The sequence below is a fragment of the Tachyglossus aculeatus genome, chromosome 14, assembly GCF_015852505.1.
Source record: "Tachyglossus aculeatus isolate mTacAcu1 chromosome 14, mTacAcu1.pri, whole genome shotgun sequence".
In the NCBI taxonomy this organism is placed as follows: Eukaryota; Metazoa; Chordata; class Mammalia; order Monotremata; family Tachyglossidae; genus Tachyglossus; species Tachyglossus aculeatus.
This window is the reverse complement of record NC_052079.1, coordinates 43599920-43625764: the sequence shown is the minus strand read 5'-3', so window position 1 is coordinate 43625764 and position 25845 is coordinate 43599920. Positions and strand designations below refer to the sequence as shown.

The 25845-nt window shown below is 42.7% G+C and overlaps 2 protein-coding genes across 4 annotated transcripts in view; one reads left to right on the top strand and one right to left on the bottom strand.

Moving 5' to 3' along the window:
- Positions 1-3184, top strand: part of NT5DC3 (5'-nucleotidase domain containing 3) — a 31394-nt gene extending 28210 nt beyond the window's left edge. For all 3 annotated transcript variants that reach the window (XM_038756909.1, XM_038756911.1, XM_038756910.1), the window contains exons 13-14: positions 1083-1147; positions 2459-3184. In XM_038756909.1, the coding sequence (XP_038612837.1) occupies positions 1083-1147; positions 2459-2720 (327 nt within the window). In that variant the 3' untranslated portion in view covers positions 2721-3184. The remainder of the gene's footprint in view (positions 1-1082; positions 1148-2458) is intronic.
- Positions 3185-11597: 8413 nt separating this feature from the next.
- The window catches only part of STAB2 (stabilin 2), a 113792-nt gene continuing 99544 nt past the window's right edge, over positions 11598-25845 (bottom strand). The window contains exons 58-70 of the mRNA XM_038756908.1: positions 25608-25712; positions 24890-24997; positions 23654-23847; positions 22757-22898; positions 21400-21533; positions 19789-19954; positions 18293-18399; positions 17416-17535; positions 16598-16738; positions 15448-15558; positions 14979-15107; positions 13476-13586; positions 11598-11793 (exon numbers count right to left, since the gene is read on the bottom strand). Coding sequence (XP_038612836.1) covers positions 11743-11793; positions 13476-13586; positions 14979-15107; positions 15448-15558; positions 16598-16738; positions 17416-17535; positions 18293-18399; positions 19789-19954; positions 21400-21533; positions 22757-22898; positions 23654-23847; positions 24890-24997; positions 25608-25712 — 1619 coding nt within the window. The 3' untranslated portion in view covers positions 11598-11742. The remainder of the gene's footprint in view (positions 11794-13475; positions 13587-14978; positions 15108-15447; positions 15559-16597; positions 16739-17415; positions 17536-18292; positions 18400-19788; positions 19955-21399; positions 21534-22756; positions 22899-23653; positions 23848-24889; positions 24998-25607; positions 25713-25845) is intronic.

Here is a 25845-nt window from a genome sequence, read left to right as displayed (position 1 = left end):
CAGAGAGAAAGGGTAGGTGTGGCATGGCCTCTCAGAGGAGATCAAGGGAGATGATGCTAAGTTCCCTTTCTCCTCCTCCTCTCTAAAATAGTTTCATAACTTGGCCCAAATCCTAGGGCAAGAGGAAGCTCCTTAAATAGATTGTGCCACTCTGAGTAAACTTATTCAGCAGATACAGAGTTGTCTTTCAGTTTGAAGCTGACACGGCTGACAGTAAGACTGGCTCTTAAGTGGGAGTGTGTTTACAGAGACCCCCATGCCTACTTTGTCCATTAAAGTGCCATAGTGCTCTTCTTCTGTCTCCCATTTTTCCAGATAATATCTTCAACATTTTTCTTTAGTTCCTGTATGAATTTTTTGTGGGGAAGGTGAGATGGTAAAAAAAAATTGGTTTTATATTTATATCTTATAACTTATAAGATATAAGGTCTTATATCTAGTTGCTTAACTACTCCTTGATAAAGAATGTGTGCTAGGTAATATGCATTCACAAATGGACTCAGCAAAGCTTGCAGCAGACAGATCATCCAACTTGTCTGACAGATTTAGTGGCTGACAAAGTTTAAATCTTTAAACTAATCTTTAATATTTAAAACCAGTTACTTCTCTGGTCGGGTTAACAACAAAAGGGAAAATAACCAGAGCTGTTTCAGTGGCTGAGGCCGAAGTGATCATAATGCATAATAGAACAGATGTTCGTCTGCTCCTGGCTAGTCGGAGAGGAAATTTCAAGTGTAATTGGTAGTTGTATTTTGGTTTCTGAAATTACCCCCATGTTTGTGAAAGAAAGACAGGAAAGTGGCACCTGTGCTTAGATGTCATGTGTGAGAGCTTCTACTTTGGCCCATTCAGAGTCATCCACTGGAACATTTCAGCAAGAGAGATTAATTTCATTTGATTGCTCTTTTTTTTTTGGCATATGCCAGGTGGCTTTAGTTTAAATCCAAAGGTCAGCCAACTAGATCTTTTCTGTACTAGTTCGTTTTCTTTCACTTTAAGCAACCTACTGCTGCATTTTATCTGTCAGTGAATTTTTGAATGAATTCTGAATTACAATGACAATATTCATACTCGTTCTTCAGGTTCACAGAGATACAGAGTCGCAGATGGTTTTGCAGGAGTGGAAAAAGGAAAGGAAGGAGATCAGGTGAGGAATATTTTGAGGAATATTAGACTTATTACGTGCTTACTACATGTCAATCTCTGTGCTAAGTTCCGCAATAAATAAAAGATAATTAGGTCGAACACAGTCTCTATTCCACGGTTTTAGAGGGAGGGCAGACAAATATTTTATTTTGGTTTTACTGATGAGGAAACTGAGGCCCAGAAAAGCTAGGTGATTTGCCCAGGGTCACACAGGCAGACGGAGGAGAAGGGACTAGGACCTAGGTCTCTTGACTCCCAGTACCATGCTTCTTCCATTAGGCCTCCCAAGCAGGAAATGTAGTAAGACTGATAAATGAATATCTTCTGGAAATGTTTTCCCAAGCACATACTTCTAGTCCCCCTATGTTGGTGCTTCTGGTCCTGGTGAAGGAAAGCACAATCGGTCCCGGAACAGCGAGAGGTTGCAATTCGAGGTGCCAGGAAGTTACCTGTAATCCCCACTCTCATCCAGAGAGAGTTACTCTCAATGCAAAAGGCAGAGGACAAATAGCAACTTACTTTGCACAACTTCAGCTGTTTATCTCATATTATCATGTAAATCCAGTCCTTCCATCTCTTACCCTAGCTGGCTCTTTCTCCTGTGCAGCCTTTTCCATTACTTCATCTCCTCCAACCTAAGAGGCCTCTGCTACTGCCTTGCTGTGTTTCCTTGGGCAAGCCACTTAGTATACTGTCTAGTAACAAATACCAGTAAAAAAAAGTTGTTGAATACTCATTTTACAGTGGAGGAAACTGAGGAACAGAGACTAAGTGCTGGGGTAGACAGAATACCTGTTCTCCTTCCTACTTAGACTGTGAGCCCCATGTGGGACAGGGACAGTGATCTGATCGTCTTGTATCTCCCCAGTGTTTGGCACAAAGTAAGCACCTAATATCATTATTATTATGAAGGTGTTCTAGACCTGCCTTTTTCTGGGCCCAGGGGCCTGGGTGACAGCTGACCTTCACTTTGAGGAGCATTTTTTAGTGTTGAGGCCAAATTGGATTTTCTTGGGTTTGTCCCATTGCATGACTACAAGCTTTTTGAGGACAAGGTCCGTGCCTGCCAAGGGATTATACATTCCAGAGCGCTTAGTACGGTGTTCTGCACGGAGTAAGTGCTTGGTGATACCACTGATTGATACCACTTGGTGATACCAAATACCACTGATTGATTGCAACAGTACTAAGCACATGGAGAAGAAGAGATTTGTTGGGATCCCAGACCAAGCTGAGATCCCACTCGCTAAAATGGAATGTCCGGTTTGGTCACTACTCTTCCCTTACCTATCTGCTTTTTCCTGTCTTACAGAGAAATGACCAAAAACTTCTTCAACTCTCAGTTCGGAAGCCTGTTTCGAACCGACCAGAACCCTACTTATTTCTTGCGGCGCCTCTCTCGATTTGCCGATATCTATATGGCATCTCTGAGCTGCCTCTTGAGCTACGATCCCCATCACACGTTCTATCCCAGGCGGACTCCCTTGCAGCACGAACTCCCTGCCTGGTCAGACCGGCCGAGCACGGGGACTTTTAGGATCCCCTTCTTGCAGGAGGTGGTTCAGGTCAAGTAACTAAGTCGGGGAGAGGCTCATCTGGTCAGCCCCCCAATCCTGGCAGGACTTGAAGTGGTGGCTTTACAAGAACATCGATGTTGCTTTTTACAGAACTGTGGATATCTTATTTTGATATTTTTCATGTTCCAGCTAGTGAATCCTTAGCAGTGTTTCTAGGGCAAGAATTCATGGCTTATGAGGTCTATCTTTCCTACGCTCTGTACGTCCCATTGGTAATAATGGGAATTCTGCAAAGGCGGAAGGAAAGAGGGTAGATCCCAAAGAGAGCCAGGAGCTGAAAAATGAGGTTCATATTGAAACTCCATTCAACAGTTGTAGTTTACAGAGGTACTACATCCTCCTGAGTAGGTCAGCCCTTTTGAACAGAAGCTTCAGTAGTTTGTCATTTTTGAAATCAAGTTAAAATGGAAAAAATGTTACTCTTACAAGGTCAACGTTAATAATGATAATAATAATGAAAATTGTGGTATTTAAGTGTTTACTGTGTGCCAGGCACTGTACTAAATGTTGGAGTGGGTACAAGCAAATTGGGTCGGGCACAGTCCCTGTCGCATATGGGGCTCACTGTTTTAATCCCCGTTTTTCAGATGAGGTTAACTGAGGCACAGAGAAGTGAAGTGACTTGCCTGAGGTCTCACGGCAGACAAGTGGCGGAGCAAGGATTAGAACCCAGGTCCTTCAGACTCACAGGCCCATGCTATATCCACTAGGCCACGCTACTTTTCAAAGTGTTTACTATGTGCCAGGCACTGTACTAAGCTCTGGGGTAGATAGAAGCTAATGGAGTTGGATGCTGTCCCTGCCCCACATGGGGCTCACGGTCTCAGTCCCCATTTTACAGATGTGGTAACTGAGATGCAGAAAAGTGAAATGACTTACCCAAGGTGGATCCGGGATTAGTGTCCATGTCCTTCTGACTCCCAAACCCATGTTCTGTCCACTACGCTATGCTGTTTCTTGTTGCCAATGTCAAGTATTTGCAGGCTCCCAGATAGTTGGAGCAGGGGGGCAGGAGCCTATGACCACGGTGAGGTGGGACCTTGTAAGGTTAGAGTTATTTTTTGTCCCTTGATTAACTGTGATGAGATGATTTTTTATTCCTACATCATATTTTACTTTTAAGCAACTCACTACTGAATAGTGATGTAAAATGGTCTGGATTTTTGAGTTCAAAAAGTGCTTGTGGAACTGTTTGCTTTGTCAAATATTAGAATCTTGAAAAGGATATACAAGTTCACAGAACCTTCCATTGCAACAAATTAGCTATTTAGAAAAGACTGAGGAAACAGAAAGTTGGATAATTCTTCATTTAATCCTGTATGATTCACAATTTCTAAAACACCCTTTCCTCAGGATTTGAACATGTCCTGATCACGATCTCAGATGAGCTGTTGGCAGACAAATGTGTATGTTCTCATCTGAGATGCACATCGATGAGATAATTCTGGCATCTGAAAACTAAATGATTTCCTTTTAAGGTTTAAAAATCACTCTTTTAATGAAGTCTGTCTTAGTTTCATGATCAAGTAGCAGAAAGTCATCAAGCCCCATGGTTAGCCAAAAAAAGTGGAATGGAAAGACAGCCCTTGACAGTGGTTTTCTAAGCTTCTTCTATGTAAGAAGTGTAGGCTAAAAAAGCTCCACTGTACTGCATCATGGATGAAGGGTTTCTGAGTATCTGTTGTGCTTCAGTAAAATGAATATTGTCTATTGTTTGCAGATCTCTTTAAAGTTATTACCTTCACTATCACTGTCAGGCAGCATGACTCCTATATCATATCAGATTTTTATGTTCTGTGATGCTTTGGGCTCAGTTACAGGTGACTGACTGCATTTGTTTAAGTGCATTTTAGTATTATTTTGCTAGGGACAGTGGTAAGTCACCTTTGTTTGTAATTAACTCTGCTTTGAGTGAATTGAGTGGCTTTTCCAGTAGATGTGTCTTGATTGTTTATTGACTGTTGGTAGTGTGCAGATTGGGACAGAGATATCTGAATTATCTCTGTGCTGAATGCTAGGCAAGTACCGAGATCCTCAAGTTGGATTGTAGATGTCACAGAGAGAGTTATTCATTTTGAAAAAAGAGAAATTCTCTGTGGGATTTCCATCCAGTGGGACAAGTGTGTGTGGGCTTTCCTGGGGTAAATAGACATCTTGTTTTCATGATAGTGGGCATGCATTTTTATTTTGCTTAAAATCTTGTTTTGGCCATATTGGGAACTTGGCTGAAGGCCCGGATTGCTCTGAAAATTCTCTGGGATTTTAAGGAAGGGTTTAATTGATATATTGGATTATGTTGTGTTGGCTGTTGTGAGAGGTAAGCATTCAGTTGAATGCAATTGAAGATTTTCTGTAGGTCCTAATTGCTGACTAGAGCTCTGTGGGAATCAGGAAATGATATATACCGGAAAGATGTTTTTTACGGCACAATTATGGAGTCGCATCGTATGTACTGAAACTCGTGATATTTCCACTAGCCCACTTCAAATTGCTTCATTTTGTAACCCTGAATTGATGTACTGTTGTGTTTACTGTACTTTTGCTGTACCTGCAATTGAGATCATCCCTCCCTGGGTCTGTATATAGTGCTTGAACATGAATTGTTTTCTAGACTGTAGTCAAAAGGTAAAAGTAGTCAGTGATATCAAAGAACGATTTTTAATTAGGTTTATTTATCCTGGATATTTATCATAAAGTGTTATTTATGTGCTTTGTGGTACTTTAACTTTCTGCAAAAAATAAAAGTTTGGATTTTATTGCTTTGTCTATTAAGTGGGGGCTTAGGAGGAGTTATATTATTATTCATTATTATTATTATTCATGATTACTTTGAAAATGAGGGCCACAATAGGGTATTTAAAAACAGCATGGTAGTTTGGGGTTGGGGGAAAGTTTTTGCTTTCAGGTGGAGGGAAAGAGAGTGTGGCTGAGCCACACGGAATACTGGTCCCTCGTCAGTCAATCATATTTATGGAGTGCTTACTGTGTGCAGAGCGCTGTACTAAGCGCTTGGGAGAGTACAATGTAATAGACACATTATTTGCCGACGACAAGCTTATAGTCTAGAAGGGGAGACAGACATTAATATAAGTAAATTAAAGATATGTAAATAAGTTTCCCTATCAGCTTTCCTTTGTTGGAAATGAGGAGGGGGGCAGGGGTAACCAGGGGTGGAAGGCACTTTAATGTTCATACCCTCCCATCGCTCTTATATACCGTACCTACCCTCTCACTTAAGCACTAACTCGTGTCCATGGGGCGAGAGACGGGGGGAGAATGGAAAGAGCTGAATTACCTACCTTTCTAGTAGTTCCCATTCTTACACTATGCCTGTAACAGGTCAAAGCCAACACCACCCTGAGCTCCATCCAAAAATAGGATGGCTTAAGGAGTGGAACTCCTTAGGCATTCAATCCAGGTTTCCCCCTCCTCAAGAACCTCCAGTGGTTGCGCATCCACCTCCGTAATAATGATGGCATTTGTTAAGCGCTTACTATGTGCAAAGCACTGTTCTAAGCACTAGGGGGGATACAAGGTGATCAGGTTGTCCCACATGGGGCTCACCGTCTTAATCCCCATTTTACAGATGAGGTAACTGAGGCTCAGAGAAGTGAAGTGACTTGCCCAAAGTCACACAGCTGACAAGTGGCAGAGTGGGGATTAAAACCCATGACCTCTGATTCCCAAGCCCGGGCTCTTTCCCCTGAGCCACGCCTCCACTTTAAAGCAGTTAATCACCTTGCCCCTGCCTACCTCACTTCACTACTCTCCAACTACAACCCAGCCCACATGCTTTGCTCCTCTAATGCCAACCTACTCAATGTACCTCGATCTCACTGCCGACCACTCACTCACACCCTTCCTCTTAATTACTCTCCCCAGCTTCAAAGCCTTATTGAAGGCACATCTCCAAGAGGCCTTCCCTGACTAAGCCCTCATTTTTTCTCCCACTCCCTTCTTCATCACCCCCAAATTGCTCCCTTTATTCATCACCCCCGTCATACACAGTCCCACAGTAATAATAATAATGGCATTTATTAAGCACTTACTATGTGCAAAGCACTGTTCTAAGCAGTGTGGGGGGGACACAAGGTGATAAGGTTGTCCCATGTGGGCTCAGCATGGGCTTTGGAGTCAGAGGTCAGGGGTTCAAATCCCAGCTCTGCCAGTGGTCAGCTGTGTGACTTTGGGCAAGTCACTTAACTTCTCTGTGCCTCAGTTACCTCATCTGTTAAATGGGGATTAAGACTGTGAGCCCCCCGTGGGGCCTGATCACCTTGTAACCTCCCCAGCGCTTAGAACAATGCTTTGCACATAGTAAGCACTTAATAAATGCCATCATTATATCCGTAATTTATTTATGTTAATGTCTCTCCTCCTCTAGACTGTAAGATCATGGTGGGCCGGGAACGATTCTACCAACTCTGTTGATTGTTGTATTGTACTCTCCCAAGGGTTAGTCAGTGCTCTGCACCCAGTAAGTGCTCAATAAATAATTGATATACGATTGATTAATTGGAACTACTGGAGCGTGTTGCAAGTTGTTCTGTGCTTTTAAACACCCCATCTCAGTTCCTGTGACGGGGAACATGACTAATCTACAAAATCACAAAGGGCTTAAACACAGGGTGAACCCCAACTCCCACAATACTAGGATGAGGGGACATTCATTAAAATTTGGAGAAGGTGGGCTTGAGACCAAAGGAAATATTTCCACTGATGAGCATGAAGAGAGACTTTCCATGTATGTAACCATTAAGATGGATGTGAAAGGGAGTCACTTTGCAAACATGACAGGCCAAATTCTGAATCAGAAAGTCCATTATTCTGACCCTGTGCTGAGGGAAAGTTCTTGCGTCTGCTGCATTTTACCCCTACAAGTCAAAAGAAAATGAAAAGGAGATTGCTGCAAGTAGCGACAGGCCTTGCAAAAGCAGTTACCAACCGAACAACAGTGTTGCTCATGTATACTTGGTGGAATAAGACGCAAATTAGGTAAAGTTCATGTCAGTTTCACCTATTCACATGGATAACCCCATCAATAGGTGCAGCATCTTTCAACAGGACGGAAGATAAGATTGTATGCAAGTAAACCTTGCTGTTCCCAGAGTTCCAGTCCTGGAGAATACAGTGAACCAAATAACTGCCAATGGTAAGCAGTTAATTTTCCCCAAAATGGATGTAAGTTCTTTCTCTCTGCAGCCCACCTGAATGTTAAATGCACGTCCCAGTGGACCAAGACTTCCCTGAATTCCTCCACTTCACTTTGGGAAGATTTCAGTCCTGAGTTGTACATACTTTGAAGTTTGTCTCTCCTGTTCAAATGTACCCTTCTTTGGGACAGGGAATGTCAGGTGTCATTTCTTCATCCTGTACCTCCCAAACACATAGTACAATGCACTTCACAAGTGGGTGCTTACGTGTTACAGCTGTGGGTTCTAATCCCGCCTCTGCCACTTGTCTGCTGTGTGACCTTGGGTAAGTCACTTAACTTCTCTGTGCCTCAGTTACCTCATCTTTAAAATGGGGATTGAAAGTGTGAGCCCCACGTGGGACAACCTGATTACCCTGTATCTACCCCATTGTTTAGAACAGTGCCTGGCACATAGTAAGTGCTTAACAAATACCATAATAATTATTGTTATTCTTATATCTACCTCAGTGTTTAGAACAGTACTTGACACATAGTAAATATTTAAGTACCATAATAATATTGAGACTATAGCTTCTGGCTTCCCTGACCTTCAGGTGGGTCCTGTCTGTCTTTCCTGCTGAACCCTGTAGGCCCCATCACCTAGTGTCAGGTGAGCCCTTGTTCAAGTTTATTTGGGGTTGTAGGAGAGCCAATATCCACCTGGCTCTGCATGATGCCTTATTAGTCAACTATTTTATAATAACTGTTTTGTAACTATAGTTAACTTTTATAGTCAAGGTATTTCTCTGGGCACGAAATCTCTGCAGGTTGGCAAAACTTGCACTGCAAGCCATGGCCAGAAGGACACTGAATTGTAACCTAGAGGGCAGGGAGCAGCATGGGCTTGGGGGTCAGATGATCTGAGTTCTAATGTAATTTGTCTGCTGAGTGAGCTAGGCAAGTCACTAAATTTCTCTGTGCCTCTTTTTCCTCACCTGTAAAATGGAGATTAAATATCCATTCTCCTCAGACTGTATGGGTCAGGGACTGATTTTCTTGCATCTTCACCAGAGTTTTGTACAGTGCTTGGCACATAGTGCTTAACAAGTACCAAAATTATTATCATGTCTACCAACTCCATTGTATTGTACTTTACCAAGATTTGTACACAGCGAGTGTTCGGATACCACCGATTGAATAAGCCAATGTGAACTGGAGAGCTGAGGCTTATCTTTAGAGATGAGCACTCTTGGAATATTGTTATCTGAACTCTTGAGTCACTTCCATTTGAACAATCCTATTAAACAAGGCTTTTAGTATGTTACAGTAAATGTTAAACTGACACCATCTGAATATTCTGTGTCATTATCTCCTCTGCAGGGAATCTTTAAAGCTACTCCTGTTCTGAAGATTTGCTGCGGACTCTTTGTCTTTCCCTTTAATGTCAGGAGAGAGCTGCTTGCAAGGGCACAATGCCATGACAGCTAGACTTTTTTTAATGGTATTTAAGTGCTTAATATGTGACAGACACTGCACTATGTGCTGGGGTAGATAACAAGTAAATCAGGTTGGACACAGTCCCTGTACCATATAGGACTCACAGTCTTAATCCCCATTTTTACAGATGTGGTAACTGAGGCACAGAAAATAATAATTGTAGTATTTAAGCGCTTACTACGTGCCAGGCACTGTACTAAGCACTGGGATGGATACAAGCAAATTGGGTTGGACACAGTCCCAAACCCACACGGGGCTCACAGTCTCAAACCCCACTTTACAGAAAAGTTAAGTGACTTGCCCAAGATCACAGAGCAGACAGGTAGCAGAGCTGGGATTAGAACCCAGGTCCTTCTGACTCCAGGCCTGTGCTCTATCCACAATGCAACGCTGCTTCTCTAAGGCTTCGGCTTACTGTGGAGGTTCTCTAGTGCTCTGAAGTTGTAGTCAATCAATCAATGGTATTTATTGAGTGCTTACTGTATGCAGAGTACTGTACTAAGCACTTGGGAGACTACATTACAATAGAGTTAGCATTTCCCACAGTGAGCCGACAGTATAGAGATGGGGGACAGACGCAGTGGTGGTTCTGCTATTGAAGGATTCAGGAGAAGGTGGATAAGGACAGGTCTGAACTGGGAACTAACCTTTGTAGATTACTAAAGACCAACTATTTGACTCATCACTTCCTTCCCCTCCCATTCTGGACATGTGACACCACTTTAAAATGTAAGCACAGTCTAATTGTAAAGCCCTCTGAGTCATTTCAACTACAGGAGGAAGCCATTTATCCAAACCATGACGAGTTCAGACAATTGGATCAAATATGGCATAATGATTGTGGTAGCTGTTAAGCGCTCATTGTGCCAAGCACTGAACTAACTGCTGGGGTAGATACAAAATAACTGGGCCCCAAATGGTATTCACACTGCAGAAGGGAGAACAGGTATTGAATCCCATTTTACAGTTGAGGAAATTGAGGCATAGAGAAGTTGTGTCTTGCCTAAGCTCACACAGCAGAGAATTGACACAGCCAGGCTTAGAACCAGGTCCTCTGGCTCCCAGGCCCTTTCCACTAGATCACACTGCTTCATGTGGTAGTCTGAGAGCCAAACAATTTTGTATGGTCATGGAACTTTTGTCTGGGATCTCAGGCACAATTACTGTAGGTCAATGGGTTTCTTACTGTATATTCATTTTATAACCAGCCAGTAATGTCCACTGTTACTAAGGACCTACTTGCAGAAACTCTTCTTTAGAGGACTGCATTTTCTGTATATCTATAATGAGTGGAACAAACGATGCAGGATGTGGATTTATCTTTTGGTTTGGAATAAAAGCAGAAACAATGCCAGTTCCAAGGAATTTTCATTCTCAAGCCAATTATTTCTAGCCCTCCCAGTGAGTAAAACCTTCCAAACGTCCTAACAATAATAATAATTGTGGCATTTAAGTGTTTACTAGATGCCAGATACTGTACTAAAAGCTGGGGTAGATATAGTGCATGAAGAGTGGACATAGTCCCTAAGATCAGAAGGGCTCTGAGGAGGGTGAACAGGTATTGAACTCCCATTTTACAGATGAGCGAACAGAGAAGTTAAGTGACTCACCCAAGGTCACACAGCAGGCACGTGGTGGAGGAGGGATTAGAACCCAGGTCTCCTGACTTCCAGTCCTGTGGTCTTTCTACTAAGCCACTCAAGCTTCTAACACAATTAAATCCATATTTTGGGCTTACTCCCTCCACCTTACACCAAAGCAGTAGGTGAGGGTAAAGGAAAAAATGAAACCTTTAAGACTAATGGACTTAAAAGTTGTTTTTTGCAAATAAGCATTGCATTTGGGAAATATGAGGAATGAAAGATGAAAAAGTACACACACCCAGGACACAGTCCCCAAGGGAAAATAGCAGTCATTATAAGCAAGATGTAGCCAGTACATTATTATGGGAAGAGATCCCAAGAGGTAAAGTGTACTCATAACAGAGTGTTGTCTTGAGAAGAAAAGGATTTTGTGGTTAAGGTTTCAGGTCAACAGAGTGTTGTCTTGAGAAGAAAAGAATTTTGTGGTTAATGTTTCAGGTCAACCCAGCTGAAATTTTTTTTTTCTGCTTTATGGTTTTGTCGATCTCCAGTTATGTAAAAAATAGTTGCTGCCCTTCTTTAGCCACAGGCAGAAATTCAGCATGTTCCCTTTTCATTTCTGACAAACAACAAAAAACAACACAGACAGACAAATGAGGGCCTGGATCTGCAGAATCCCTAATGTTTTAGAGGGCCTTACATTCCTAAAACTCACTGGCATTGAAAATTCACAGTAAATACTAATTGGAGGCTCTGCTGACCAAAATTAGTGTTGCACATCTGACAAGTCCCATTTCAGTTCCTCTCAAAGCTCGCCGTGAGGTCCTCTTGTCACAAGCTGCTGTTCATCAGATTCCTGTAAAATGTATTATACACATGTATAAGTCAATTTTGACCAAATTTGAGCCAAAGTTTTTGTTTATTCAAAGGTGTTTTCAATCTACGAATGGCTCATCTCAAACTGGGGATCCACCAGGCTCCATTCTTCAGCAGTCTTACCTCGGCTCTCAGTTACAAAGTGTTTATGGCACAGAGTAGGTTATAGCTTGCAAACAGCCTACAACCTGAGAGCCAGCTATACCGAATTCCTCCCACCACCCAAATATTTTAGCTCATTTGCCCCATTATCAAGCTCCTTCTTGTTATGAAATACCACTGTGGGTAGGGAATGTGTGTTATATTGTTAAATCGTTCTTTCCCGAGTGCTTAGTACAGTGCTTGGCATACAGTGAGCACTCAATAAATATGACTATTTGTGCAGATAAATAGGATAGCATTATTCCCTCTGGAGGCAAACTCCTGAATCTATATGGTTGAACTCATGGCCCTTCAGAAAGCACAGTTCAATGATGGTCAATTTGGTATTTGTAGCAAAGGGGTTTCTGAAGGCATGTCAGTTGGGGGAATTTCTTTGATGGAACAGTATGAAGAGTTGTTTAAAGTCACTCAATGGTGAGTGCTTATTGTGTGCAGAGCATTTTACTAAGTGCTTGGAAGAGACAACATAACAGAGTTGGTAGATATGTTCCCTGCCCCCAACAAGCTTACCGCCTAGAGGGTTTCAGGCCTCAAGATCAGGCTGGTCAGTTAATGTGGGAGGAGTGCCTAGTCAACTCTTTCCACTAGTCAACTCTGGATTATCTGCTTGGAAGGAGGGAGTGTTGGTGTGAATAATTAGACCAATAACTGGGACAAGATGAAGGAGTTTATCTGGGCAGGAGTGGAAGATGATGCAGGAAACTAGGTAGGTGAAGAGGGAGCAAAATTTCAAGACTGCCACTCTGCTTTTCAGGTGTTGTAGGGAGGGAGGATGTCCGGAAGAAAGGAGACGGACAATCGATGAGCATCTAAATCTGTTGGGCTAATCAATGAGGTGTATAATCCTGGATAATAGCAGTTGATCAGCACAGAGAATGGGAATTTTTACTTTGGGCAAAACAATATTTTTTCTAACATTGTAGTGCCTCATTTTGTCTTCCTCTTCCCTAACACTATTCATATTAATGTCTGTCTCCCCCTCTAGATTGAGAGCTCATTGTTGGCAGGGAATTTGTCTACCCACTCTGTAGTACTGTACTTTCTCAAGTGCTTAGTACAGCTCTCTGCACACAGTAAGCACTCAGTAAATACTGTTGATTGATTAATTTTAGCTTCCCCTGCGTGAATGGATTCAAGACTCTATCCTGCCCCCTCTGCTTGCTGTTCCTCCAAGACTAAGCTTTGATGATGGGGAAGGCTGGCCAAACTTCCTATTTGAAATGAGGGATCATCTTTGTGCAAACTAGTATTCTGGCTTCAATTTCTAATGTTCAGTTATTTCTCTGAAAAGGAGATTTTACTTCCTACTGCCTTGGAGGCTTTGATGCCCAAATTAAAGATTGAATCATTCTCACCCAAAGTTTTATCCCAGCTTCCTGTGAGTGCTTTACTAGGAAATGAGCTTATCCTGGTGAATCATCTTACAAAATAAGTTTAATTGGATGGCCCCAGCATGACATGTCCCTTTCATCTTGAGGACATCAACTCTAAACAACTTACGCAAAAAGGGTCTTCGGTAGGTTCTGGTGGAGATGATGTAGAACTTTCATACATGGGGTTCGAGATATTTGAGGGTTTGTCCAGGGCTGAAACATTTATATCCTCTTCTGACTACATGGAGAAAAAAAAAAAATCAACATTTGCTGAAAGCCGCTAATGGAGGTCATTGAGGTTTTCTGAATTTAACACCTGGAGGTTGTGATTTATCCAAAGTGGTAGATTGTTTCCTCATAATCCAAAGAGAAAGCAGAGGCAGAGACAGTGAGGCCAAAAATTAAGGTGGAATTTTAGAACTCTCCTGGCTTTACAGAAATGTTTTTTTATTTTTAAATCACATAAGCTGTTGCTCATCACCAACTGGACAAGAATGCAGACCCAAATGTGGTGGCTATGATGGGTCTGAAGCAGAAGTCCATTAGGTACCCTGAGGTTAAAGTTCACCTCTTCCTACCCTTCCGAGAGTGCACTGGTGCTGCTGTTTCTAGACTTGCTCTCCCTCCCCTCACCGACCCCCAGAAACAGCAGCAATGGGGTGAGGAGCCTGGGCGGTAGCATGGCTCTTCCCAGGGCAAAGGGGTCTTCCTGAAGGTGACGGACACACATGCTCCACTCCCTGCCCTTTCTGTCCAATGGTTAAAGCTGCCCTGTAGCCTGGTTAGTATTTCTGCAGATGCTAACGTTTTTTCATTGCAGAACCTCAGAGTCCAGGCTGAAGGTTAAATGAAAGTTAAAAATGGCCACTTTGTGCACTTCAAGTGCATTTTAACCGATGCAATTTGTTCTTCTGACCCTGACCTGGGCCAGTAGCAGACTACACTGATTGACTAAGCAGAAGACTGTTTAGTTAGCTGCCCTATCTGGTCTTCTGCTACATATTACCTGGCAGAAATCTCAGTCTCAGGAGTTAAAGGTTTCTAATCTTATCGTTCACTTGTTTAGTGCAACTCCTCACCCTAGACCCACAGCACTTACATAAATATTCTATACTCTAACCTTTTCCCCTATTTGTAATTTATTTTAATGTCTGTCTTACTCCTAGATTGTAAGCTCCTTGTGGGCAGGGATCACATCTACCACCTCTATTATAATTTACTCTCCCAAGAGCTTAGTACAGTGCTCTGCACACTGTAAACACTCAATAAATAACACTGGTTATTCTTGGAGGTCATTTGTGAACCTGATGATCACCAAAGTCTCCATCCAAATACTTATCTTGGGAAATATCTAATCCATCAGTACTGCTGTTTCGGCAGACAGGCCAAAGGAAGGATTTCATCAAGGCGTAGTCCCAAGCAGGGATAGAAAATAACCAGCAAAGGTGGGTGGCGGGGTAGTGAATGGATGACTGGGAAACTTTTGCTGACTTTAGTCCCAGTTATTGTAGCCCCCATTCTGAATCCTCAATCTCTGATGAATTTGCTTTCTCCCTCAGACTCCCACAGCAGTAAGGCTTCAGTCAGAACCATTAGGCCTTATCCCGTTTTAGTTGTCTTGTGTGCTCACCTCAAAATGCTGGAAGCCAATGGTCCTCCGGCTGAACCTGAGGTACGAATACCCAGCGAAAGCGATGGCTCCGAGAATCAGGGTGATGGTGAAGAATATCCCGGCTCCAACTCCAGCATGGACAGAAGCCTCAAACAATGGGAACATGGGTTAACGTTATCATGGGGCAGAAATGGGGACTTGGGATGTAGAACAATCAACCTTCGACATTTGACCTTGCAGTGATGAGGCCCTCTGGGATGGGTGTGGAGATAGGGAGAAAGAGGGCCTGATGCAGGGAGGGAGAGAAAAAGGGATCCTTCAGGATTGAAGGTTAGGGGCTGCAGGTTTGGGGACTGGATGTCACTTTCATCCCTACAGCACTGGGGAAGAGCAGAGCCAATGCCTGAGAGAGCAATGTGGGGCCCAGAGGAGTGCTTTGGGGGAGACTTCTCTACCTCTACCCTTGGAAAGACAATTTTGTACTTACAGCTGGTGCCGGGGGAGCCCTTAGAGGCTCAGAAATTACATGGATGATCCCATTTGAAGCATAAATGTCCCACTGGAGAATAGCTTTGCCGTCAACAAATCTGGTCTCATTCTGAGAAAGTTAAAAGAGGAATAAGGGAATATAATGAGAACATTATATATGGAAAACTAAGAGCAACTTCAAGTTTTGTGCTGCAGCAGAAAAGGAAAGTCTCCACTTTCCAGAGGTGAAGAATTGGTTCTTAATGCTGGTTGCTCACACAGTATCGACATTAAGATCTACAACTTTGGATTTACTTAGTCCTTTTTTTTCCAGATTGGCTGTTTAGAGGCTCCTAATTTGAGAAACTATGAGTGATGGCAGAAAAGGATTTTCAGAAATGTTAATGGAATGATAGAGGTCTTATAAATTCCTGGTCTCTGAAGTGTCTTAAAATCAATTTTTTGCTATTTTCTACCAACTTTGTTATATTGTACTCTCCCAAGAGCTTAGTACAGTGCTCTGCACACAAAATGCTCAATAAATACAATTGATGGATTGATTACATTACTCTCCATCCAAGCACCTTGACGTAATGGAAAGAGCACTGGCCTGGCAATCAGAGCCTGGGTTCTAATCCTGGCTCCACCATCTGCCTGTTGTATGACCTAGGGCGAGTCACTTAATTTTTTTTGTGCCTCAGTTTCCTCATGTAAAATGGGGATTCAAATCAGTTCTCCTTCGATTGTGTGTCCCATGTGGAACAGGCACTATGTCCAACAGGATTTTCTTGGCACATAGCAAGCTCTTAACAAATACTAAAATTATTACTGATCAATCAATAAATGTATTTATTGGATGCTTATTGTATGCAGAGCACTTTAACAAACCCTTGGGAAAGTATGATGCTACAGAGTTGGTAGACACAATCCCAGATTATAAGAAGTTACAGTCGACAGAGGCACTCTAAAAAGTATTACTATTATTATTTATTATATTTTTATTCATCAGAGTGACTTGTAGCCAAGTGAGTTTGCCAGATTAGGGACTCGAGTTTCCTAAGCCCTTGACCCAGGGGGACATTTCACCCTCATCTGCAGGCAGGACACTCTCCCAATAATAGTAGATGCCCTCGAGAGGGAAAATACATAAGGGCTGAAGGAGCTCTTACTGTATTTGGTGGGTCTTGGCCAAATGTAATTAGCAGCTGGCTTCCTATTCTGGTCTGAAGAGTGGTCCCGTTAACTAAGTCCTCATAAAACAAGGTGCTGACATTCGACAGATGATACTCAATGTCTCTCCCAGAAAGTGTCTAAAAGAATGAAGGAAAATATAGAAATTACCTTTAAAAGAATACAGTGTAGTTAAAAATTCAATATATTTTCTACAGCTGCAAGGACACTAGGAACAGACTAAGGTTTTTGTCTCAGTTCTTGGATCGGTCGGCTCTCAGCAACAGATGTGGCCTTATGGGCAAGGAATATGTCATGTTTCTGCTATAACTTCCCAAGCACTTAGTACACTGCAGTGCACCCTACAAATGGTATTATTACCACTACAGTTACTACGAGTTTAACTCTTTCATTTACAGGCAAATTCAGTATTTACATGGGGAACATGACCAGCAGGAATGAGAGGAATGAGCAGGAATGAGCCACTTGAGTAGTGGCTCAAGCTACTGTCATTACAATCAATTCCAGGAGCCTCAGGACCAAGTCTCATCCTTAGTTCTCAAGGGGAGATTCCATCATCATCATGTCAATCTACTTATGGTATTCATTCATTCACTTATTTAGTCATCTGTTTCACCTTGCCCTACTCTTGTTCACTTTCGGGTGTATCCGGGTCCTCTGTCCTTTGCAAGTTCCTCAAGGGCTAAAAAACCCCCCCAAAATTTACTTCTCTATCTGTTGTCTTGCAGGTGTTGCATTTACCTAGTGTTTAAAGTGATAAGACACAATGACTTGGAGAAAGTACCAGGGAACTTACTTCATTTTCCTTGAGCCCATCATTATTTGGGACGAAGAAAGTACCTTGACTGGACAGGTCAGTAAGATGTTTCAGGAATTCTTTGCCTTTTGCTGAACTATTAGAATATTCTAGGACATCCTGTGGGAAGAGAGAATGCATTTATAATCCTCCTCAAGACATCTTCATTCTAAAAGAGCTTTAAACTTGAAAGCTGGGGAAGCTATGAAAGCTGAGTGCTGGCATCAATCTGAGAAGTTTAGTGATGTCAGCGATTAAGGTGGGCTGCTACTGACTGGACTAGAGTATGAAGTTTTGGGGTAATATGAAAGCAGTTGAATAGTTGCATTTATTCTTCCTATTCTGAGCTGTATAGAACCTCTTTTCTACAGCCAAAGATACAGAAATGAGACCCTAAATTTCAGGGCTTCTATCTTCCTTGAGCCTCAAACACCTGGGTCTCTTTGAAAGGAGGCATAGGCTGGGATGACTGAGAGGGGTTTACATTTTCATGGCTTAAATTTTTTCTTAGACTGATGCCAGGAAAAGGACACTTCCCACTTCCTAACTTTGTGGCCCAGGACACAGCTCTCTATCCTGATTCCCCCCGGCACTCATGGCATAGTGGATAGACAGATCATAATCAATTGGAAAATTTACCCAAGGATTAATATGAAAAAAATCAAATTTCCACTCGTTCTCTGAGGTCCTTTTTTGGCATAGAGGAGTTCAAGTTCAGAAGATAGGCATCACCAGAATGATCAGAAGTAACTACATCATCCCACCACATACACTTTTCCGGCTGCCAAGGTAACCCACGACCATGCAAATCAATGTAGGAGGAGTAAGATCTGGGCCAGGACAATCTGCTGAAGACTGTGCCATCCCAGTTACGTACCATCAGAAAGTTTGTGAACATAGGGAAAGTCATCAAAACCTGCAGTAGGTTCCCGCTACATGCAAAGCCATCTCCCACATAGCCTGGTTTACAGGTACAATTCACATCTAGAGGGCAGGAATAGAGGATTGAAGATTAGCAAGAAAGTGGCCCAATCTAGAAGACCTTGCATCACATCATTCTAGGAAAGGATGAAAGAAAGTCATGGTCCCTTATAAACTCAAAAAAAATATGGGGATCATGAGCAATTCTTGGAGAGGAACCAGCACTGTGAAGAATAATTCAGGAACTGGGTTTTAACTAAATCCTTGAGCTCCCTTCTCCCTGGTCCTCCCTCCAACGTGAAACCATTTTTTTTTTTTGCTTTCTCGTCTCCAACATAATAATAATAATTAGGGTACTTGTTAAGGGCTTACTATGTGCCAAGCACTGCTCTAAGCACTGGAGTCATTGGGAATGGGGGGCTTTGGTCATGTTTGTGCTCAATGTTTGGTCTGCTTTTACCCTGGGCTACTTTTTCTATAAGAAAATTCCCCTGACAATCAATCTGGAGGTCTAAGTCTGGTGGGGAGTGGGGGGGGTGGGCGCAAACCATATTTCTTTACCCCTGTAGTCTCCTTTCCTCTACCATTCACAGTGTTCACTTGGGGACTAAGACTGTAATCCCAAGTAGAATTAAAACCCTCCCCAATCATTCTAATTTGGTTACATCTGGCTGATGTCCCAAACAGTTTCACTGCATCTCTCTAGACTAACATAATTTTGGACAGTTGAATTTGTAATTTATTGTTAATTTAGATTGTAATATTGTTGTTCTACATCTCCCTTAGATTGTGAACTGTCTAGGTTAGGGATCTTGTCCAAAGTGCTTATCATGGTGCATAGCATAATGTTTGGTCTATAGTAAGAGGTTAATAAATACCATAATGAACTAACTCACTACTGTTGACTCCAGACACTGGAGTTGTTTGGTGGTGAAAGGGGCAGAGTGGCTCTTTACCAAATCCTCCTCCCTTCATTTAGTTTTTCCTTGCAAGGGGCTTGCTCTCCTAGTCTGGCTGTTGATATTAATAAATTATCTAGAGATTTTTTTCCCCCCTCTCTGCCACTCAGGGTCAGTTGGATGGACCCTGGACCGGGGAAGCCAGGTTGGTTCTCTGACTCACGTTCAGCCCCTTCTCTTCCCTCCCGGCTCAGCCAGGGCTCACCCTAAGTATGACCAGAGGCTGCAGAGGGGATAAGTCTGGGGCGGGGTATCTGAACGCTTTGGTGAACCTCCCTCTCCATCACCCCTGCCTCGATGCTCACAGGAGGGTCCTGGGGCTGTGTGGGGGTGTGGGGGGGATGTGTGTGTGTCGGGGGTGTGTGTGCGCGCGCGTGCGTGCGTTTTGGTGGGGGGGTCCCCTGGGAATCTGCCCAATTTGTCCAACAGTTAAAGTTTCACGGACAAGAGGGAACTCCATTCCTTTGACCAAAGAAGAAGCCCCTGTCTTTACCTTTGACTCTGAAGCAGAATACATCCCACAGTTCACTCTGATTGACTCTAGGCCCATAGTCAACTATTCCAACAAATCCGGATCCGCAGTTTGGGTTTGAGTAGGCAGTTGGATAACCTACTCTTCCATTATCTAGCCAGCCTGCTGCGCAGAAGTGGTAATTAGCCTGCAACAGAGACACACGGTCACATGCAGAACAATCCATAATCAATATTGCTAATTGTCCAACCTCCCCCAAATTAGTTCAACACCACAATCTAATGCTCTTTACTTTTTGCTTTGCCTTTGGTGGCTGTTTGGAAGATGGTTTGAGGGCATATCATTTATTCTCCTTAGTGCTTAGTACAGTGCTCTGCACAAAATAAGCACTCAATAAATACCACTGAAAGATAGAGAAGCAGCATGGTGTAGTGGATAGAGCCCAGGCCTGGGACTCAGGAGGATATGGGTTCTAATCTCACTCCTCCACTTATCTGCTGTGTGACTTGGGCAAGTCACTTCACTTCTCTGTGCCTGTTAGCTTATCTATAAGCTGGGTATTGAGACTATGAGCCCACATGGATGGGGAATGTGTTCAACTCAAATTGCTTGTATTCCCCCCCAGCACTTAGTAAAGTCCCTGGCACATAGTAACCACTTAATAAATACCACAGTTATTATTATTATTTTTAGCAAAGTCTTCTTTTGTAGCCAGAGAGCCAATAGACCAAAGATACTCTACCAAACAGATGACTTACTCTCTCTGCATGAACTAGAAAAGGGGAGAGTTTCCTTCTTTCTCATGGTTCCTCCCTCCAACAAGCAACAATCTTTGCTTTCGCCTCTCACTGACATCACTGTGAAGGGGGGGCTGTGGTCACGTTTGTGCCTGATGTTCGATAAAGTAGTGGGAAATTTCTAGGTAGGTGTTATGCTTACAAATCCACAGGATCCTTGCTAAGAATGAAAGGAAATTGCCAGCCATCATTCAAGTCATTCCAGGTTGCCATGGAGAAGGCACTTTGACTTTGACCCCCCACCCCCACCCACCAGATACTCTGAGAAGGCAGTGAGCTGCGGGAGTCTGTGTTCTCAGCCCTGCAGGAATATACCACCTACAACCCAGCAATAATGATTTTGGGCCAAAGCAATTAGTAGGTCAAGGACATTGTCATGGATTGGATTCCATTACGTTCAATCCCAACCCCTTGGCAGCCAGCAAAGGCTTGAAGTATCTGCTGCGAGAAAATTCAGTCCTGAAGAAACAGTGTGGCCTAGTGGAAAGAGCACGGGCCAGGGAATCGGAGGACTCGGGTGCTAACCTTGGCTCTGCCAACTGCTTGCTGTGTGGCCTCAGGCAAGTCACAACTTCTCTATGCCTCTGCCTCTGTTTCCTCAACCATAAAATGAGGATTAAATACATGTTCTCCCTTCTACTTAGACTGTAAGCCCTGTTAGGGACAGGGACTGTGTCTGACCTAACTAACCCAGCACTTAGAGCAGGGTTTGATACACAGTAAGCGCTTAACAAATGCCTTAAAAAAAGTATGTGGTCCTCAGTTTTTTCTCTAAGTATAGTACTTTGCAACCAGTAAGTGCTCAACAAATACCATTTAAGTACTGAATATTCACCTTCTGAGCATAGGAGAGCTGATTATATGTGGCTACTGTTGCTTCTTCATTGGCACAGGCTTCCTTGGCTTTGTCATAGGTCAACTTATATTGGCCTTGGGGAGAACGCAGATGAAATACTCCAACTGAAGAATCTAAGAGGAAGATGAAAAATAAGACACACCACAAGCTATATTTGGCCATACATAAATCTGAACTGCGTTTTCATTGGAAGCAGTTCAGGAACTTAAGTGGTTTCAAAATGGGGCAAGAATGCGACAATTTGGTCTCGTCCCTGTATACATTTTGAATGAGTGAACGAACACTGAGACTGATCGCGCTTGCAATTTCTTGAGGAAATGGAAGATTAGGAGTCACGTCAATTGATTCACATTTTGTTTAGTAGCAAAAGGAGACATTTCAAAGTTGTGGTCAAATCATAGAAGTCCTTGGGTCTGTTTCTCTCTGTGCTCTTGAGTGAGTACAGCAGAAAAGTTATGGGAGGGAATTAAGCCTGTAAATACAGAAAAGTTTTTAAATCTAAATGGAGAAGTATCTTCTGCCAAAGAATGAAGCCCCAGTGATTGTAGGAAGAGTAAAAAAAAGGGTTTCACATTCTAATAAAAAATAAACATTGATAGATGCTAATGAGTGTTATTTTAAACCACTCCCATGTAACTGAGTCCTTTGTTCTTAGTAAAGTATTCTTTCAGCTTTGCTAGTGGAAAAGTCAGCTGGGGCAATTCCAGTCTCTGTTGAGGTGCATGCTCAACAGATCATCAGTCAGACGAATTTGTTTCGGGACAACTATCTACTTCCATAATATTTGCTAACAATCTGCTTTCTCCCTTCTCCTGGGCATTACTCAGGTTTCCCCAAACGGGTGTTTTTACAATGTGTTTTGTATAGAAAACTATTAGGCAAATGGGGAGCGTGCTTCTGACCACACACGTCTATTTGGATGCAGTGTGATGTGATTTTGGAAGAAATGGTTGTGTACGTGTGCGGCATTGGTCAAACTATACATAATATAATGATAAAATAAGAATGATTGTAGTATTTGTTAAGCACTTACTAAGCACCATACTAAGCTCCGGAATTAGACAGAGAATAATTAGATACGACACAGTCCCTGTCCCACATGGGGCTCAGAGACTAAGTGGGAAGGGGAACAGATATTAAACCCAATTTTACCAATGAAGAAAATGAGGCCCAGGCAAGCAGGTGGAGCCACTGTAACAACTTTTCTTTAATGCAGGGTTTTTCAGGAATGCAAGCCCAAGGATAGAGAATAGAGGGTATTCCCACCCACTTGCATCCACCCAGACCAGTCAGCTCATTCTGGTAAGAAAACACAAGTCCCCCAAATGGCACTGACCCTGGAAATGGAGATCGGCACAGTTGGCATCAGCATGGCACTGCCCGTTGTCCTGCAAGCAGCGGTCGATGGGGAACTGCATCACGGCACAGTCCAGCCCATCTCCAACGTAGTTACTTTTACATTCACATTTGTTTTTGCCCTGTGGGGACAGAGGATGAGGAAATAAGACCACCACAACTGAAGGAATGATGACATTTTTTACACAGCAATTGTTAACAATTTAAGTTAAAGTGTTTGATAGTTCCCCAACAGATGCTTAATCTTGATTGTTTTTTTTCTTTTGCTCTCCCATTATTTTTGACCTAGATCCTTGAGAAAATGTGAAGAGATGGGAGTATGGGCCTCTAGACACATTTTCTGGGCTATTAGGGATTCCCCAGGCCACACTTTGGGGAAAGCTACACCAGAATGTCAGATTACCCATTCAAAGAGCATAACTGGCTTGAGGTCAGGGTACAGGGTCATCCAGAATAAGCCACTGTTGCTTCAAGAGTCATTTCACACCATCTGAATTGAAAAAGATAAACCAGTAGCTCCCACATCCTTCCAAACTCAGGAAACTTTTAAAGAATATTTACATTTTCAAGAAATGTTTAAATCAAAACTCTCTTTTCATCACTCTCTTCTAGGATGAAAAGAGCCTCTCAGATCCTTATCATATTTTCAGGCTAGACTCCCATTAAACCTCAAGGACAGATGAACATCTATCCCTATAGGCTTCCCATCTAGAATGCAGTCTTAAAGATCCAACATCAGACTTTACGAAATGACTCTATTGAAACACATGGAAGCCTTATGAAAGGAATAAACTGGCAAAAATCCCAAGGACAAGAAGGAAAATAAGACCGAGGCACTGGAATTGACTCCTGAGGTTTTCTCCAGAATGAGACTTACAGGTCCTGTCATTGTACAGATGGCGTGCTCATGGCAACCACCGTTAAGTCCATCAGCACAGGGATCCACGGGGATGCAGGTATGACCATCTCCGCTATAGCCCTTCTGGCAGGTGCATATGACCTTTGTGCCCTTCTGAGAACACTTGGAAATCTTTGAGCAGCCTCCATTGTTCTGTGCACAAAAATTCACAACTACAAAGACAGATCAAGAAATTTACTGTTAAACATCTCTTTTTCCTAGACCAAATAAGAGGATAGGAAATTGTGGTTTAGAGCATCTGAGCACCAAAGGCCTACTCTCTCAACGATGGAGAAGTCACTTGACAAATATCACCAAAACCAGAGTTAAATAACACGTGGGGGGCACACCCCAAACCTAAAAAAAACCTTGAAAAGTTGCTAAGTCTAAATATTGTCTCCTGCCTAAGTGGGCACAATCCAGCTTAATATCTTGAACCTCAGCTTCATCTACCTAATAAGGGGAGCTTAGGCAACTGTAAAGGCGTATGCAAAAGCCTTCATGATTTTGGCACGAGGCTCAACCTTGCAGTAGCAGTGTTTATTAAGCACCTGTGTGCAAAACAGTGTACTAAGCACTAGGAAAAAAACCAAAACAAATAGGTGAAGACTAGACATGGGCCCTAGCCCCCGAAAGGCCTTCAATCTAAGAATAATCTAAGTGATAAACACAAAACCAACCTAAAAGTCAAGGAAAATATTACAGGTTAAATACCGAGTTAAAGTACTGCAGTAGATGCAGGAAGAAAAGCAGTGTGGCTTAGTGGATAGAGCATGGGCCTGGGAATCAGAAGGACCTGAGTTCTAATCCAGGCTCTGGCTCTTATCTGCTATGTGACCTCGGGCAAGTTACTTAACTCCTCTGTGGTCAGTTACCTCATCTGTAAAATGGGGATTAAGACTGTGAACTCCATGTGGGACATGGACTGTGACCAGACTGATCAGCTTATATATACCCTAGTGCTTAGTACAGTGCCTGGAACATAGTAAGTGCTTACAGTACTTAGCCTAGACTGTAAGCTCACTGTGGCCAGGGAATGTCTATCAACTCTGTTATACTGTACTCTTCCAAGAGCTTTGTAAGCTCATTATGGGCAGGGAACGTGTTTGCTAATTCTGTTGTATTATACTCTGCCAAGCATTTAAAACAGTGCTCTGCACATAGTAAGTACTCAATAATATGATTAACAAACACCTTAAAAAAAGGGAAATTCACCTGTACATGTTATTCCATCTCCTTCATAATTCAGGTTACATTCACAGGTGTTGTTTTCTTTGCAGACAGCATGGTTAGAACAAGGAGGTGAGCATTTTGGTGGCAAAGCTAGAAGAAGGTTGAATCATTTTAGTATACAAGGGTATTTGACATGCCAACAAGTACCCCCAGCCTCAATCTGAAAAGAAATATCAACTGCTTCGTGTTCATTTATAAACCCGGAGGAAGAAATGCTGTCATTCACAACTAATCCAAGGGCAAATCCAACCTCAGATAATTCACTGTACATCCTATTTCTAAATCACAAACATTCCTCAGCTGAAGGGAGAGGGGATTTTGTGTTTTGCAATATGGATACTGCCAAGGGCTGGCAATTTTAAAATTTAAAGAAAGCACTTTGTCTCTTCCCACTTTAGTCCACACTTCACTCTGCTGCCCATGTGGGACGGATTGTTTCCAACCTCTTTAACTAGTACTTATCCCTGAGTTCAGTGCATTGCTCTGCACACAGTAAACACTTAATGAATACCACTGACTGATTAATCTCATTTTCTTTAAAAACCTAAACTTATTCGGATCCAGGACAGGTTATCCACTCCATTTATTATTAACCACTCTAAGCACCCACTCATCCTGCATACACTAATACAATTAACTCCCTCCTTATACTGCAGCCTGTCACTGCTCAGAGCTGGCAACAAGAGTAAGAGAGAGAGACCTAATTTGGTGTCGCAGAATCGGCCAGTCCATCCAGTTTCACAAAAACATTGTCCTGAGCCGGAGGCTCCATCGTCGCATTGTCCGTGTCCAGAACACTCGCAGGCTGAAAAACAATGCGGCTCAGTCAGCGTATGCAGCTACACTGTTCATTAACACTGAAGGGGGCCGACAAAGGAAAACAATGCTGGCTCAGTGAGCACCAGGGAAGTCTAGCTTGAAGACCCAGCAACTCCTCC